The 18,987-nt window shown below is 45.5% G+C and overlaps 2 protein-coding genes across 2 annotated transcripts in view; one reads left to right on the forward strand and one right to left on the reverse strand.

The window, feature by feature from the left end:
• LOC309550239 (uncharacterized protein) overlaps positions 1-18,987 on the forward strand; it is a gene marked incomplete at both ends in the record, with an annotated part of 1,760,330 nt that overhangs the window by 1,244,334 nt on the left and 497,009 nt on the right.
• The window catches only part of LOC309548805 (uncharacterized protein), a gene marked incomplete at both ends in the record, with an annotated part of 74,421 nt that overhangs the window by 19,997 nt on the left and 35,437 nt on the right, over positions 1-18,987 (reverse strand). Inside the window, one exon of the mRNA XM_082248746.1 lies at positions 13,339-13,545. Within this exon, the coding sequence (XP_082104872.1) occupies positions 13,339-13,545 (207 nt within the window). The remainder of the gene's footprint in view (positions 1-13,338; positions 13,546-18,987) is intronic.

The following is an 18,987-nucleotide window of genomic DNA, read 5'->3' on the forward strand; positions in this document are numbered from 1 at the left end:
CCAGTCCATACCAGTATAGATCCTAGCGCATTACCCAGTCCACACCAGTATAGATCTTAACGCATTACCCAGTCCATACTAGTATAGATACTAACGCATTACCCAGTCCACACCAGTATAGATCCTAACGCATTACCTAGTCCATACCAGTATAGATCCTAACGAATTACCCAGTCCATACCAGTATAGATCCTAGCGCATTACCCAGTCCACACCAGTATAGATCCTAACACATTACCCAGTCCATACCAGTATCTAGGTCCTGAATCTAGGGAAGCAGCTGGCTACACTGAGAAGAATCTCCATACTGAAGGAGAGCTGGGAACGTACCCATCAGGTGTAGGCAGGGGCCTGCACAGAGGAGAGTGAAGATACAAGGGTGCAGGCATCAGAGCAGAGTAGTTGGGTGACAGTTAGGAAGGGTATAAGGGAACAAGGCAAGGAGGCCAGTCCTGGGCTGGAGCACCCCAATAAATACGCCCTTTTGCGTGATGTTGGGGAAACCAGTCAGGGACCAGCATTGCTGGAGCAGAGCGACGCCCCTAGCTGCCAGGGGAAGAACTCCTCCAGTGGGGGCAGGAGAAAGGGTGGGACCCTGGTGGTATTAAAAATGTTTGCAAAAAAATAATTTTTGGTCATATATTTTGGCCAAAAATTATACTGCTACTTATCCCTGGTAAAAAAAATAACCCAAATTAGTGTATATTATTTAGTCTGTGTGAAAATTATTGAGTCTAGAAGCTATGGTACCAATTACTAAAAATTGATCACACCTGATGTACTAACGGCCTATCTTCTTTCTTGAGGCCCTAAAATGTCACAACAGTACAAATACCCACCAAATGACCCCTTTTTGGAAAGTAGACAGTCCAAGGTATTTAGTAAGAGGCATGGTGAGTTTTTTGAAGTTTTAATTTTTTCCCACAATTCTTGGGAAAATGAAAAAAATATATATTTATTTCTTTTTTTTCCCACAAAGTTGTCACTTTATAAACTATTTCTAACACATAGCATGTACACAGCAAAGATGACACCCCAAAATACATTTTGCCACTCCTCCTGAGTATGGCGATACCACGTGTGAGATTTTTACACAGCCTGGTCACATACAGAGGCCCAACATCCAAGGAGCACCTTCAGGCGTTCAAGGAGCATAAATACACATATAACTTTCTGACTACATATCACACTTTTGAAGGCCCTGGCTGGCCAGGACAATGAAAACGACCCCATTTTGTAAAGCAAAGACCCCAACGTATATTCTGTGAGGCATTATAAGTCTTTTGAACATGTCATTTTTTTCCACAAATTTTTGGAAAATGTGGGAATAAATGAAAACCTATTTTTTTTTTACACAAAGTTGTCAATTTATAGGATATTTCTAACACATATCATGTACATAGCAAAAATGACACCCCAAAATACATTCTAATACTCCTCCTGAGTATGACGATACCACATATGTGAGACTTTTACACCGCCTGGCCATAAACAGCGACCTAACATCCAAGTAGACACCTTCAGACGTTCTAGGAACATGCATTTTACATCTAATTTCCTGACAACCTATTACATTTTTGAAGGCCCTTCACATTTCTAACACATAGCATGTACATACCGGTACCAATTACACCCCAAAATATATTCTGCTGAGCAAAGGGTAAACAAAAGCTTACCTGTGGTTTTAGTAGTGGTTCACAGAGGAGGGCATCCAGGTAGAAGGCAGGGATGTGGTCAGTGATAGCAAAAGCAATCGAACAGGCAGCAGTCATAAATACTGTCCATAGTCATTACAGGCAGCAGGCAAAAATATTGTCCATTAAAAAAGAATAGCGCACACATGCAAAAAGAAATGACTATCAAATATGGAGACAATCCATAAATAAAAATGGGGATTTAGTCCCACCATATGGCCATATCGTGCTCAAGCCCACCACTGCGTCAAAGTACCCCATTATCAGTGGGTCCTACACTATCCATGAAAAAGGATTAATCCAGCCTCTCTAACCCTTGGAGACAACACTCCTTGCTGGGATAGATGTGCTAATGCACTACAAAGGACTCCTCCTATATCTACTTGATAGTGGACTCTGATAGAGTACAGGTGTGTGTGGGGGGTGGGATGCTCAACCTCAGAAGTCTGGTCAGACCGAATACATAATAAACAAGCAAAAAATTGGGGGAGCAAACCCTGAACATGTATATCTAAAGCCGGTGCAGCTATGGACCAAGCAACATGTATATTAAAAAAGAATAGCGCACACATGCAAAAGAAAGGACTATCAAATATGGAGACAATCCATAAATAAAAATGGGGATTTAGTCCCACCATATGGCCATATCGTGCTCAAGCCCACCACTACGTCAAAGTACCCCATTATCAGTGAGTCCTACACTATCCATAAAAAAGGGGTGAATCCAGCCTTTCTAACCCTTGGAGATAATACTCCTTGCTGGGATAGATGTGCTAATGCACTACAAAGGACTCGTATATCTACTTGATAGTGGACTCTGATATAGAGGCTGGATTCACCCCTTTTTTATGGATAGTGTAGGACCCACTGATAATGGGGTACTTTGACGCAGTGGTGGGCTTGAGCACGATATGGCCATATGGTGGGACTAAATCCCCATTTTTATTTATGGATTGTCTCCATATTTGATAGTCATTTCTTTTGCATGTGTGCGCTATTCTTTTTTAATATACATGTTGCTTGGTCCATAGCTGCACCGGCTTTAGATATATATGTTCAGGGTTTGCTCCCCCAATTTTTTGCTTGTTTAAAAATATTGTCCATAGTCATTAGAGGCAGCAAGCAGGGATAGTGTCAGCACAGTCAAAGCATCGGTCCAGGTAGCAGGCAGAGGTGTGGTCTATAAAGTCCTGGGTCATTATATGCAGCGATATGTTCAGCACAGCCAAAATATTGATCCAGGCAGCAGGAAGGACCATCAAGCTTAAGGCCTCTGTCAGGAAAGAATGGGGACAGGGGTAGAGGCTTCTCCCACCCAAATCTCTTTAAAGCCTCCGGACTCAAGACCCTGTTCTGGGAACAAAGAAAACCAAAAACATTTTTTCTATACTCCGAACTCTATTCTGAAGCCCCTCACATATGTGTGAGACCTCTGAAGCCCCTCACATATGTGTGAGACCTCTGTGTACTGAAGTAGAAGGGCAAAAGATTGGGGGGGGGGGGGGGCGTGTCCTGGATGCAAGCAGAGACGGACGCTCAGACCGAGAGCTCCACCGGCTTCTTCTTTTATCCGCGATCATCGGAGCGAAAACAGCGACATAAAAAATACCCCATCGGAGAGTGCACTCCTCAACCCATCCAGCGGTGACCATATTTAGGCTATATCTGCCCGGATCGCGGACGTCCAACCACTGCGGCCTACTCAGGTACTGGACCCTCCAGTACAGCGCGCTCAATTTACACACACCCCGGAGGCCGGGCGCGGTAAGAATTCACATCTGTGCCCCTACATACAGAAAAACCCCCTGGAGAGGGGAACTGCCTGCCCGAACGGATTGCTACCCATCCAGGAGAGCAATAAAGCGGACATTCCCGGGACTAACCCTGAGGCCTAGCCACCTCTGAAAACCGCGGCCTTGCTTAATCAGTGACGCGATCTGGGATCCCGCCAGAGGAACCCAGTAAACTGAGCATACCCAGACCCCCAAGTCTTTTCACAGGCTCTCCTCACTGCTGGGACTGCATTTCTCATACACCTGAGACCTCTAAAATCTAATTAAGGCCGGCAGTGACCACCAGCTTGATACACTCGCCATTTTGTCATATTGCTGCAACAAGTTTTTTTTTTTTTAACCCATTACATTAAGATCCACACACTAATACCTGAATTGACTGCTCGCACTGGCATGCATTGTGCTTCCCTTACTTATATAGTGTACCTGCTGATAATTTAATGGCGGCCTAAAACACTAGCCCTGACACACGAGGGTTCACAATACGCTATTTACAGGGACTTTACAGATCTATAATGGGGAAGCCTGAACGTAGTAACTCAGCCACACGCTCCCGCTCACCCCACAACAACGCACCACAGCAAGGACGCAGCATTCCTGACCTCTTCAAATCACAATCCCAAGACATGGAAACCACTCCCCAACCACCGAATGACCCCCGCCGCCCAGAACACGATGGAGTCCTTTCTTACGCCCAAACACTCGCAAAACCACCCCCAGCCACTACTCCAAGTCTGGACGATCTGAAAGCAGTAGCGGGCAACATTAAAGACACTCTATCCACAGCCATATCTGCAGCGGTCTCTGACCTTAAAAAGACATCCAAGCCATTACCAACAGAGTGGAGACGGTGGAAGAGACCACAGCTCGCCATGAAACAAATATCCAAGAGATGAGAAACCACGGCGAAACCCATACTCAATACCTCAGAGACATACATCGACATCTCAAAGATTTAGACGACAGAGGTAGACGTCACAACATCAGAATTCGGGGCTTACCAGAATCAGTTGAACTAGGAAGTCTGCGCCATAGAGTTACTGCCATATTCAACGACCTGTTAGGCAGACCTCATGAGGCCAACATAGAATTCAAATGGCTACACAGAGCTCTCAGGTCTAGAGGCCGTGATACAGACCCCCCGAGATGTCATATGTTGTATTGTGAATTTCAGAATCAAAGAGGAAATCTTATCTAGAGCACGGCAAAGAGGTCACATTCAACACCAGGATGCAGAAATAAAGCTGTTTCAAGACCTATCCCCAATCACGCTACAATAGCGTAGAAACCTGAGACCCCTACTGGATATACTAAGAGAACGAGAGATACCCTATAAATGGAGGCTCCCCTTCTGTCTAGTTGCAGGCCACACTGGCAGAACAGCATCACAGAGCGCCTGAAGACCTACATTCTTTCTGTGAAACTGCAAATACCCCTGATTGACATACCAAATTGGTACGCTGACCTCAGGCTTCCTCACATCCTGGAAGCGGAACCAATGGATTTACATCAACATGGGAACCCTTCTGATTCCAGAAGGCGCAGACCGAACCAGCACAAATTTCCGCCTCCATCAAATAGATGTTCACCCGGAAGGAGCAGCATGCCCTCTTCCCCGGCTCACCGCAAAGCCAGACACGAATAATAATATCTATACTGGATAACTCTCCTTTGAGACTTTCTTAATCTGACACACCTTTTTCCATAAACAGAAGGATGATAGGACTACCATACCTCTCCTACTCGCAACATCTTCAGCTACCTTCACCTCTCTACACCAATTCACCTCATTCCTTGGAACTGCATAACGGTGACTACAACATCCATGTTTTGCACTCTACAAGTTCATGGTTCAGGGTCAATAGACCCCTTTAAGCTCTGATCTACACATACTTTGTGTTGCGATCATCGCTAAACACGTTTATATGATTAAATAAATGAAGACGAGAGAAAAGAAGACCTGAAAGGACACCCTACAAGAATTTAGGGGGGAGGTTTTTTTTTTTTCATGCGTTTCCACCACCTGTTCTCATTGTTCTTATGCTACTCTGGGAACAAATTTTTTTTTTTTTTTTTGCCTTCATTTCCAGGTAAACTCTGTTCAAGTAAATATACGCCAGCACACACATATATACCTATGTGGTGGTGCCCCCCCTTTTTTTTCTTTTCTTGCACTCCCTCAAGTGTGCACTTGTTTTGGGTGCCCACGCCTTACCCATTATATCAATAACATTTTTGGCTTTTATTTTTTGTTAATTGCAACCTCTCTGATAGAAAAGTTATTAACCGTGGTTTAACCTGTTATATAACTCTGTTGGTTATACTCTGTTTCAGATCAGCCCAAGGAAAATAATACCTTCATAAACTGCAATTCAGTTGAATGTTTAACAAAGGTGAATGCGAACAACTTATCCGGTACGTGTCTTACTGTTTATATACAAAGAATTTTTTAGTTCCCTAATTACCACCACATTTCCTCTTTCTCTGAACCTTTAAAATATAATTATTGGCCTCTTCATTTCCCTCCCCATTATCTCGGGCCCTTCAGACTCAAGTCCCATGTTTCAACAAAATCATTGAATTACGCATCACTATCCCCTGTATACTTCTTCCTTAAAGAACCCAAGTGCGTCCAGGTGTTAGCGTACGCACAAACTACATTTTACACATTGTTGAGCGACCCTCTCCGATCTAGGTCACCTGCCATTTCTTCATCACCTGACTATAGGTGTTAAAGTTACCCGGCACCTCAAAGTTATACCTGATTACAGGCGAGTTAGCTGGTCTACACTCGCGGTCGGATTCACCACCCTGCTCATTCCTCTCACATAGAGTCCTCTTCCCCCTCTCTAATATTCCAATTTCCAGACCAATGCAATCCTCATAAAATGTGGCGACTAGACGCATCTCTACTGACTGACTTACAAAACATTCTAACTCTGAAATCCCGCTTGTCAGACTTTTTTCAGATCAATAACACGCCAGAAGTGTCGCCTCTCATGCAGTGGGAGACACACAAATGCTACATTAGGGGTTCATTGATCGCTATGGCTTCAGCCAGGAAAAAAGCCAGACAGGCGAAGATAACAAATCTCTCAAATAAAATTAAAGAACTAGAGAATCTACAAACGATCCCAACTCCAGAGAACCCTAGAAGAACTATCCTCCACACTGGCTCTCCTGTTAGATGAACTTAAACAAACCACTAAACGCAACTACATTCTATCCCAGAAACTCTTCTATGAAATGAGTAACAAAAGCGGGAAACTATTGGCAAATGCACTGAGAGATGGAAGAGCTGCCTTTACGATCAGAGAACTCAAAACCTCCAATGGAATTTCTTTAACAAAAAACAAAGACATAGCTGATTACCTGGCAGACTTCTACTCCAAATTGTATAACTTACCCCCAGAAAACAAATTACCTGACGAAAATAGAACTAGCTCTCAAATCACAGAGGAATTTCTTCAACAATACGCCCCTTTGCCAATATCGAAACTCCAAGCCCAAACACTAGATGCTCCCATTTCATCAATGGAACTCGATCTAGCACTCAAACACATGAAACCGGGGAAGAGTCCAGGCCCTGATGGCCTTTCAGTAGCTTACTACAAATCCTTTTCTGACATACTCACCAAGCCATTCCTTCAAGCATTCAACCCTTTGTCTGATAGTCATCCCGTGCGAACAAACATCCTGGAAGCCCACATAACGGTGATCCCTAAACCAGGTAAGGACCATACGCAAACCTCGAGTTACAGATCCATCTCGTTACTAAATGTGGATATCAAAATATACGCCAAAATCTTAGCTAATCGCCTCCTCCCAATCATCCCTCACATCATTTCGACAGACCAAGTAGGTTTCATCCCAGGCAGAGAAGCAAGGGACAACACCCTAAAAGCAATCAATATACATCATTGGCTATCCAAATCAAACCAGAAGGGAATGTTTCTTTGTTTATATGCCGAGAAGGCATTTGACAGGTTGGCCTGGGACTATCTAGTGGCTGTCTTAAAAGCGATAGGCCTAGGAGACCGTTTCATCAGTTTCGTTCTTGCATTGTACAATGGTCCCCAGGCTAAAGTAAGGGCTAATGGCCTCCTGTCAAGCGCCTTCTACATTCATAATGGCACCCGTCAGGGTTGTCCGTTGTCTCCAATCTTATTTGTCCTAACTCTCGAACCCCTTCTCAATCGCATCCGCACAAATGTTAGTATAAAAGGAGTAGAGATAGCAAATCATCACTACAAACTGGCCGCATTTGCGAATGATATATTACTCTTTTTGACCTCCCCGCACATATCAATCCTGAACCTCTTGGCAGATATGCGCCTCTTTCAATTCATGTCCCATTTTAAAATTAATTTTGAAAAATCTCACGCACTCAATATATCCTTAACCCCGGAACAGATCAAAAGCTGTAAAAATAACTTCACATTTCTTTGGAAAGTGGACACAATTACATACCTGGGTATTCGCCTCCCTGCCAACTTACATGATCTCTATACGCTTAATTTCACCCCCACACTACAAACCATTTCCCAAGACCTTAAAAAATGGACAAACCCCGCTTTTTCATGGTTTGGCAGGGCGGCAATCCTCAAAATGAATGCGCTCCCTCGTCTCCTCTATCTCCTACAAACCGTCCCCATTAAACTACCGCAGACTTTCTTCCAAACTTACAGACGTTTATGCTCTTCCTTCCTATGGAACCAGAAAAGCCCCAGACTTAGTCATGCATTCCTCACTTTGCCAAAATTGAAAGGAGGCATCGCTCTTCCTGATCTCCAGAAGTACTATTGGGCTTGCCAGATCTCCAGAATTGTAGACTGGAACATCCACCGCTCTACCAAGGATTGGATAGACCTGGAAGATTCCTTCTCCTCTATCCGCTTAAGCTCTGCTCCATGGTTACGTAAATCACACGTGCCTAAGACTCTCTCTGATCACCCATTGATAGGCCCCACATTACAAAGCTTTAGAGCAACATGCAATAAATTTAATATATCAGAATCCCCTATGACCCCATTACACGGCAACCCTGAATTCCCTCCTGGTCTAGAAGGTAGACTCATAAGCAAAGACAGCCCCAGCCCAGATATAAGAATCCATCAAATCACTCAATCAGGTAAGCTACTCTAACTAACCCCAATACTTTCCAAATGGAACGACTCCAAAATAAACTTTTGGTCCTACATGCAAACCAAACACTTTGTTGAAACTCTTAAACGTGAAACCACTGTACATAGACCTCTGACACCTTTTGAACGTTTATGCTCGATGAGTTCACCCCAACGACATATAATATCTTCTGTTTACAACATGTTATGGGATAACTACCAACCTGACTCAGGGAAAGCACAAAAAGTGTGGTCAAAAGACTTGAACTTAGACATTTCAGCAGAACAGTGGGAACATATTCACCATTGTACGCACAAAAGTTCACAAAACGTAACGATCCAGGAGAGTAGCTATAAGGTAATGTCCAGATGGTACAGAACACCAGCTTTGCTACATACGTTCAATGCAGACATTTCTGATAAATGCTGGTGTTGTAACCAGGCAACTGGATCATTACTACATTATTTATGGGAATGCCCAGCTATTCAACCATTCTGGGAGAAAGTACACGAAAATTTAGTCAAGATCACTACAAATGAACTGGAATTCAAACCTGAAGTTTACCTCCTACACTTCTCACAAACTCTAGTGAGATCTCATGCCAAATCACTATCAAAAATCTTGATCAATGCGGCCAGAATGTGTATTCCGGTACTTTGGGGCTCCACTCAAACCCCCTCACTCCAATCTTGGTTCAAGCGAGTGAATAAAATTGCTGAGATGGAACAATTGATAGCTACGGCAAAAGATACCACTCCCAAATATATTTCCACTTGGGCTACCTGGATCTATTTCCAATCGACTGACGAATACCGCTCAGTGATGAGTCCATCTCATTGATCTAACCTTTCTATCTCCCCTTGCCTCTAACTGGTAGACAAATACTGTGGTAACTAGACACTTGGACACGCTCAGACAAACATTTCTTAAATCGCTTAATTTGTCAGGAACTCCTATAAAACGACTGATCTAAAGACAAAACATATACCCGATTAAGCTCACCCCCCGTCCCTTTCCCCGGCCCCTCCTAGGGTTTTTTTTTTTCTCCTCCACCCTCTGCTTGCTCCTTAACCTCGCTCCCCCTCTCTATTTCCCCAGTTTCATCCTTTTTCTCCATCTTCTCCTCCCCTCTACCGATGCGCAATTCTTCACTACCCCATTCTTACTCAACAACATATCGCTAGAATTATTGCACCCCCTCCAGTCCCCCCCTTTTATGGGATAAAATCAAAAGTGCTTTCATGTCTATACCCACCTATTTTTCATGTCCCACCTCAACACTTGAGTTCTACCTTTATACACGTTCATCTCCTTGAGTTCTGAGTTGCAGCTTTTTGGATACGTTTTTGGCATTCTACCTATTCAAAACTACATAAACGCAAAAAGATTTACGCTACAAATGTTTGTTATTAATACGTTTGTACTTTTTTTTTGAACTGTTAACTTGGAACGTACGTATTTACGACTACGATGCATCTGTACTCCTTTGTCTTTTCTTATACTCAATAAACATTATGGAATAAAAAAAAAAAAAAGATCAGTCCAAGTGGCAGGCAAAAAGCGTGGTCGATTAGCAGGCCGAGGTCGGTACACTTCGAAGTCAGAAACTTGGTTTAAAACGGCAGGCAAAGGCATAATCGGTAAACGGGCCGAGGTCGGTGCACGTGGATGTCAGAAACTTGGTTTTTAAAACGCCGGGCAAATGCATTGTCAGTAAACAGGCCAGGGTCAGGAAACGTGGAAGGTAGAAACATGGTAGCAGGCAAATGATCTGGACAGGTATTTCACAATGGGAAATGGCAGTCTTAAAAATAAGGGGATCTAAAATCTTACAGCTGTATGGTAAATTTTGAAGCAATCTCCAATGCATAGGCCAGGTTGGGAGGGACAATCGGGAAAATAAAAACTAGTGTCTCTTCTAATTCCATTTCTGCTGCACACACGACATCTCTTTTGGCGCCTTCTTCCTGATTCTGTGGGGGGAATGCTATAGGGAAAATGTAGCTTGTGAAGTCTACTCACACAATCAGAGCTAATGCTTGCTGGGGCCGGTCCTTGTTGGTAAATTAGGGCAGTGATAATGTCTTCAATGTAATTGAGGTAGGTGGTGTGTTGGTTTCCTAGTGATTTTTGATGGCAGACAAACTAACTGTACATGGCCATATGATACAGGTGAAATGCAACTTTTTTATACCAGTAACGGGACTTTCGGGTTGATAAATAGGGTTGCAGCATCTGATCATTGATGAAATTATTGAACACAGCCGATCACGTGTTAAACAGCCAATTTTATTGGCTGTTTACCCTGATTGGGTATGCGCTGTGTCCAAGGGACACACTACATGCCCAATCGCTGAGGTGTGTGCACTCGGGAGCGGGCGCCAGCTGCTTTTCCTGCCCGCCGTTATATGACGTCGGGTCAGGATAACTGAACCACAATCCCGCCGTCAATTTGTAATATCGCGGGCAGGAAGTGGTTAAGACAAGCTGTAACTTCAGATCCCCGTCCCCTTTTTTCTGACTGCTCCGACAAACTGTCTAAATTCTGGACTTTGAACAGATGTAAAGAAGAGAGGAATGCAGATGAAGGGGTACAACTTATGTAGGAGGATTTGTTTCATCTCTGTGTATCACCTGAGGCCAGTCACTTCACTGGGTATATGGAGGGTTTACACCCACTCTAAATGTTCACATGAGACAAGTTGCAGAGGTCCCACACCGCTGCCTCCCATCTCCTGAGACTGCACTCAGTGACTTGGGTGTGAGACTATACAGACATATCCCTCCACCTGGCACAGCCAGCAAATAACAGAGCAAGTAACCCCGGGAGAATTGTTCTGTCAGAGATCTTACTAGACCCGGGCATGGGGCAGAAGACTCAAAGCACATACCCCAGGTGCCTAGCTCTAGTACCTCCTATGGTGAAATACATAAATTGTGTCTGCAGCACAGAGAAGGAAGATTATCTGAGAGAAATACAGGAATACAGGATGGGGAACACAGCTCAGGAAAGTGACCAGGGGATTACAGGCTGATATCACCCAGTCCTTGCCCTACTCTGTACCAATCAGTGAGCAGTATGGGTGGAGGAATGTATTTAGTGTTAATGACCCACCTGTGCTGATCTCTGTAGGAGTGTCCTCCTCTATAAATGTCCCCGTTATTCCATCCTCCTCCATAGACTGCTGATCATCCCTCACATACCTCTCTTCTTCTTCTGCTTTAACCTCAAATTCTATATCGATTGGATCTCCACTCTAAATCAAGAAAATGAAAGAATATCATCTGTAAAATATAAGCTTTATTATTAGGGATGCACCGAAATTATCGGACGAAAATGAGCCTCATTTCGGCCGATAATGGGTTAACAGTGCCGAAATTAATATGGCCGCCGTGAGGAAGGAGGAGGGCGCAGCGCAGGGCAGGTCTTAAAAGTCCCGCCTCTGGCCGGCCGCCCGCCTCTCAATGACGTCCCTACTACTATGATCTCTGCATTAATGAAGGGACATACCAGGCGAGAGGGCGGGGCAAGCGGCCGCTAATAGATAGAACTATGTGATCCTTCCTGTCAGCTCAGCGGGACTGTGACTGTGTGTGAATGAGATCTGATCTGACCTGACAACAGGCGGGGGGAGCGGCCGCTAATAACTATAACTATGTGAGAGCTTCACTTCCTTGTCAGGCATGTATCTCCGCTGACAGGGAAGTGAAGCTCTCACATAGTTATAGCTATTAGCGGCCGCTCCCCCCGCCCGGTGTCAGGTCAGATCAGATCTCATTCACACACAGTCACAGTCCCGCTGAGCTGACAGGAAGGATCACATAGTTCTATCTATTAGCGGCCGCTCGCCCCGCCCTCCCGCCCGGACTGTCAGGGAATTGAAGAGAAGTGAAGGGCTCACATAGTGGCAGATATTAGCGCCGCACGCCCGCCCGGTGTGTCAGTTCATTCATGGACAGATCGTAGTAGTAGTGACATCACCGGGAGGCGGGCGGGCGGCCGGCCAGCCAGAGGCGGGACTTTTGAATAATGGACACAGTGACCGGAGGAGCTGAGTGAGTAGGAGAGGGATGCTGAGGCTGATGCGGGGGGGGGGGGGGGTGATAGCTGAGGCAGCTTACCATTGGTATTTGTATTAATTATGCAGCATGAGGGGGTTAATGTATTGTCACTGCTGCATTAGTGACCGACCAGTGGCAGTTAATTGACCCCTTTGTGCTGCATTAGTGCAACCAGTATCAGTGCAACCAGTGTTAATTAACACTGATACTGGTTGCACTAATGCAGCACAAAGGGGTTAATTACCTGCCTCTGGTCGGTCACTAATGCAGCAGTGACAATACATTAACCCCCTCATGCTGCATAATACAAATACCATTGGTAATTAAATTAACCTATTGCCAACCCGTCACAGTACATATACTGTGACAGGGTGGCAGCGACCGGTGTTCGTCACTGCCTGTTTTTTGGCGTATGCCCCTCTTCTATCTATTTTAAAATAAAAAAATAGGGGGGGAAATGGGGGGGGAAAAGTCATTTTCGGTTTCGGGAAAATGGGGGGGGAAAAGTCATTTTCGGTTTCGGTTTTCGGCCAATGGCATCCTGCATTTTCGGTTTCAGCCCAAAAATTTCATTTCGGTGCATCCCTATTTATTATTGTGACATCACATAAAAATCCACACATTGTCTCCATGAGTCTGTGTTTTATAATCTCTGTCTCACCAACCTTGTAACATTGAGGGATGGTGTGACCTTCCTGTGTGGAATCCCGGGAATACAGAGGACGGGGACATCTCTCTGGTGGGTTCCTGGTATTTGGTGGCTCCATCATATCCTTGTGTCCTTCTGAAAACTCCTCCATCACTCCATACTCCTCATCCTCCTCTTTATACTCTTCTTTAACATCAATATTATCATCCCCGAGGTTTCCACTCTGAATATATAATAAAACATTCATTGTAACAAACATGCTGTGTATAAATCATAACTATCAGTGATTGTTCCTCATCTACCTGATGATGGTGAGGGATGGTGTGACCTTCCTGTGTGGAATCCCGGGAATACAGAGGATGGGGACATCTCTCTGGTGGGTTTCTGTAGCTGGATGACTCCACCATGGTGTCCTGGTACAGATCTTTGTGTTCTTTTAGAGACTCTGACTCCTCCATCACCCCATCCTCATCATCCTCCTCTTTTATCTCTTCTTTAACCTCAACTTTAGAATCTCTCAGGTTTCCACTCTGAATATATAATAAAAATGACATCAATGGTAACAATGCAGATAATGTACAGATCCTAATGATACTATCAGTGATCGTTCCTCATCTACCTGATGATGGTGAGGGATGGTGTGACCTTCCTGTGTGGAATCCCGGGAATACAGAGGACGGGGACATCTCTCTGGTGGGTTCCCATTACTGGATCCATCTGTAGGAAACACACACACTGACTGAATACATTGTTTCTATGTGTTTATCAGATGATGGGGGATCTAGGTGGATCCTTCGTACTCCTCTCTCCTTTACAATAAAGTCTCCTCTTACCCGGTGATGTGAGGGGCGGCTGATTCTCCATCATGACGTCCTTGTAGAGATCCTTGTGTCCTTCTAAATACTCCCACTCCTCCATGGAGAAATAGACAGTGACATCCTGACACCTTATAGGAACCTGACACACACAATGATACAGTCACCATCCAGACACATCCCTTGTCTGTTACTGGATAATGTCCCAGAATTCCCAGCACCGCTCACCTCTCCTCCATGATCTCTCTGGTGACTTCTAGAATCTTCTTTTTATTTCTCTATTCTATCAGGGAGGGAGGTGGAGGCAATGTGATGGTCATATGATCTCCAGACTTCACAGGAGGAAAACTCTAGATCTGAACACAAATAGTAAAATCAAAGAAAATCCCAGAATCCTCCTCACCTCACCATTCAGGTTTCCATTTGATTAAAGCCCCACCTCAGACTGAGGTATAATTTACCCACACAGGACCCCCACACTACGCAGGGTAAAAGCTTGTTGCAGGCAATCTGACATCATTACATACAACGCAGGACCAACAGACCCACTTTGCGTGAGGATGCCAAGGCTCCGCCCACATCCTAAGAGCATGAGAAACAAAAGCCAGATGGAGGGACATTGGGGGGAGGAGCTGTGAGGTCAGTGTGATATGTCATAGGACATGTAGACTCTGGATGGAGGGACATTTAGATGGGGAGATTTGAGGGGTCCTCTATATGAGTCTCCTGTGCTAACCAAATCATTGTTCCTGGGTGCCTCCCACTTCTCCTAAACTGAAGAGTGAACTTTGACCTTTATCACACAGAGATCTGTCAGGAATGTGTGAAAGCAATCTCTCATGTGAGCAGGTGACGTGCGGAGGAATGGAGTGTAAATAGCAGACAATCTTCTCCAGAGCTCCTAATGGTGGGGATGGATTTTGCTGCATGCTGGTGCCAAGTCTCCACCCCCCCCCCCCCCCGGGTCACTGCAGGTGTGGAGAAAAGCTGTGTAAGAGGATATGGAGGAGAGATGAGGAGGAGATCCAGGAATCAGGATAAAGGTCAGGACAAGCAACAGACGAGCGCATCCAAGAGATGAAGCCGGGGTCACTACACAGAAAATCAATCCAAGGAAACAACAGGCAGGACGAGGAATAGCAAGAAGGAGCTCAGAGACAAATGAGAATATTGCTCAGCCAATGGGAGATTATCTCAGCATGACTTACATAATGAAGGAGATGAGGGGGAGCGGAGGTGGTTCAGCAGGGATCGGTCACATTTCCATCCATGTGTGGTCACTGCCGGATAAAAGTCACTCCATCAGCGACTGCAGCCAATAGCTTCATCACTGATCTGTGTATTCTGAGAGCAGAGGAGCGCCCCCCATTGTCAGAATACAATAGTGCAGTGGGGAGGACTCTCCCACCCCCCTACAATGTGTGGATGGGGGAATTGCCTGTTTTTTTCCTGTTTTTTCCGTTGGCTGAACGATAAAACTGAACCATGTATGGTCAGCTTTATGTAGCAAGATATATTATTCATCAACTGATCCCCCTGAAGGGTTAATCTACTTATTACCTCCTCTACGGCCAGATCCTGCTTTGTCTTCTCTCTACGTCTACTAAATGGAACGTCCTGCCTGTACTTGACATCACTTCCTGTCTGTATTCCATAGAGACTTCCTGTCTGGGTAGAAGTGAGATCACCACCTTGTGGAGCTCAGAGGAACTGCAGCCCTGAGAACCGTCTGGTAGTGTGAACACGGCCTTGTGCTGTGTGTGTATATACTGTATATCCTTCCCCTTTCTCTCCTCCCTGAGTGTGTATGAAGAGGCGGAGCTCCTGCTGGAACAGCGGTCGGAGGAGGAAGCCGAGTCTAGGAGGGAGACTGACAGAAAGAGCAGCAGACTTGCAGGAGTGAGCGAGGAGGATCCAGTTCCTTTGCCATCGGAGGTGAGGAGAGTGTGAAGGATGTTTGTGACTCTGGTAGCTGAAAAGCTGGGAGTCATATTGCTCTGGTGAGTGGGGAAGCACTACTAAGGGGGCGCCCTCACCATCACATGTGTAAGAGGTGGAAGAAGGCGTGGCTACACTACAGCTGGCACAGTTTGGAGCACGGAGAACTTTCACACCTCATCAACTTTTCATTCATTTGTGGACTTTTTTTTTAGCAATATATATTCATTGAAGTAGATGCCAAGTGGAAGCAGTGGACTTGCAGAGAACACTATATTGAGCACACAATATTGTATGATTACATTGATTTGCACAGATTTTTAGTTTATTTAATATAGCAGCAAAGATTATAAGAATAATGAAGTAGGTGTAAAGGGGAAGCAGTAGATCTGCAGATAATATTATTTTGAGCCCCTAGCACTTTATATATGAATGTATCCACATATTTTAGTGTATTTGTGATAATTTATGTGCACACACAATAGGACAGCGCTGTGACACATAATGTTCTTCTAGTTGATAAAGGGAATTCTTACCTTTGTTACAGCAGCAGTCCGGTAGAAGTTATTTTTGTAGGTATTTGAGTTGTTACACATAGCGCAGGTTTTTTCCATTGATATTGGTGACATAATTGCCCAAATCTGGGGATCAGAAGCCATTTCCACCCTTTATTCTCGGCTGGGGTTCTTTGTATCCATATAACAGATGTTCTACATGACTAAATCTGCAATCAATTTTACTGCAAAATCAAAGGTGTCAAAATGTCTCCCCCTGAGCAGTAATATATTTCTATCCCCCTTGCTGGGAGTGGAGTTGACCCATCTATAAGGATATACAGTACATACACACAGCACAAGGCCGTGTTCACACTACCAGACATTTCTCAGGGCTGCAATTTCTCTGAGCTCCACAAGGTGGTGATCTCACTTCTACTCAGACAGAAAGTCTCTATGGAAGACAGGATGTGATGTCCGGTGTAACGTTAAAAAACCATACCCCGTGAAGAAACCATACCCTCGTCACTTCCGGTCTGAAACAGCTGAGCAGCGCAGCAGTGCGCATGCTCAGAGCCCCGGATACGCAATTGAACATGAAAGAATTTGAGAAGTGCGCATGCTCGGTGGGCATGAAATTATCACGGCACTGTGTCTAATGTTATACTTGCGGCGGGTACATTAAAACACTTCGGCTGCAACATCAATCATCTCCTCTGCTATCGCTGTAACTTCCCTCATCTCCGGTAATAAATATAAAAGCGGCGGCGGGAGTATGAGATGTAAATGACGGCGATCGCGGCTCCGTGATCCGCTTTTATATTTATTACCAGAGATGAGGGAAGTGACAGGGGAAGGAGCGGAGATGATTTATGTTGCAAAGGAGCTGTTTTAATGTAAGCGCCGCAAGTTTAACTACCGTGAGAAATCCATACCCTCCGTAGCGGAACCGGAAGTGACGAGGGTATGGTTTTCTCACGGGTATGGTTTTTTCACGGAACACCGGTGTACTGACGAATTTTCCAACCTGCCAAGATCTCCAACAGGCGTCACTTCTAGTCGCAGGTCTCGGCAATTTACCGCTACCGCGCATGCGCCACCTTCAAAGCACGTTTATGGAGAACTCCAACTCCGTGCATGAGAGTTGAAGTTCTCGGCAGCGGAGAACAACCAGCTAGTGCGCATGCTCGAACGGCAATGCCCATTCACAAAGATCTCCAACTCCGTGCATGAAGAGATGGACTTCTCGGCAGCCATGTACAATACTATTGCGCATGCGCCCGTGGACAGTTGGAGCTTTTGGCAAATAGTAACCCCTGCACAGTGCTATATTCCCCACAGTAATTTGTACATGTTGGAGCTTTTGGCGAATAGTAAAGACCTGCACAGTGCTATCCCCCACAGTAACTTGTACAATTAAGCCTGAAAGGGAATGCTGGGATTTATAGTTCCTCAAAAAAAAAATGATTAAGCCAGAAAGGGAATGCTGGGATTTATAGTTCCTCTCCAAAAAAACACAGAAACTCTTTTGTGAACAGCGCAGAGACACAGGCTGTGTAATGGGGGACACAGGCTGGATGACAGCGGGGAACACAGGCTGCATGATGGGGGACAGACTGCATGATGGCGGGGACATAGGCTGCATGATGGGGGACACAGGCTGCGTGATATGGGACACAGGCTGCGTGATGGGGGACAAAAGTTGGATGACGGCAGGTAACAAAGGCTGCGTTTATGGGGGACAGGCTGGATGACAGTGGGGACACAGGCTGCGTGATATGGGACACAGACTGCGCGATGGGGGACACAGGTTGGATGACGGTGGGTAACACAGGCTGCATTTATGGGGGACAGGCTGGATGACAGTGGGGACACAGGCTGTGTGATGGGGGACACAGGTTGGATGATGGCAGGTAACACAGGCTGCATTTATGGGGGACACAGGCTGCATGATGGGGGGCACAGGCTGGATGACGGCGGGGAACACAGGCTGTGTTTATGGGGGACACAGGCTGCATGATGGGGGACACAGGCTGGATGACGGCGGGTAACACAGGCTGCGCTTATGGGGAACACAGGCTGCGTGATGGGGGACACAGGCTGCGTGATGGGGGACACATGCTGGATGACGGCGGGGTGTACTATAGGTACAGTCACGGTAGACAAACTTTGAGGGGCCACAGCTAGGGCCCTGAATGAGTCCAGAGTCCCAAATATAGAGATATGGGAGGTCTACCTCTGGGGGCCTCTAGTATCCATGTGCCAAATTTGGTGCCCCTAGCCCCCGCGGTTAGGTCAGCTTGGTGCAGTATGGCAAGCTTGGGGTGGGCACAGTTGCAGGGCCACAGCTCATGCCCCAAACATGTCCAGGGTTTCCAAATTGGACATGTTTGGGGCACGAGCTGTGGCCCTGCAACT

The sequence above is a fragment of the Pelophylax lessonae genome (assembly GCF_965119305.1).
Source record: "Pelophylax lessonae genome assembly, chromosome: 3".
Lineage (NCBI taxonomy): Eukaryota > Metazoa > Chordata > Amphibia > Anura > Ranidae > Pelophylax > Pelophylax lessonae.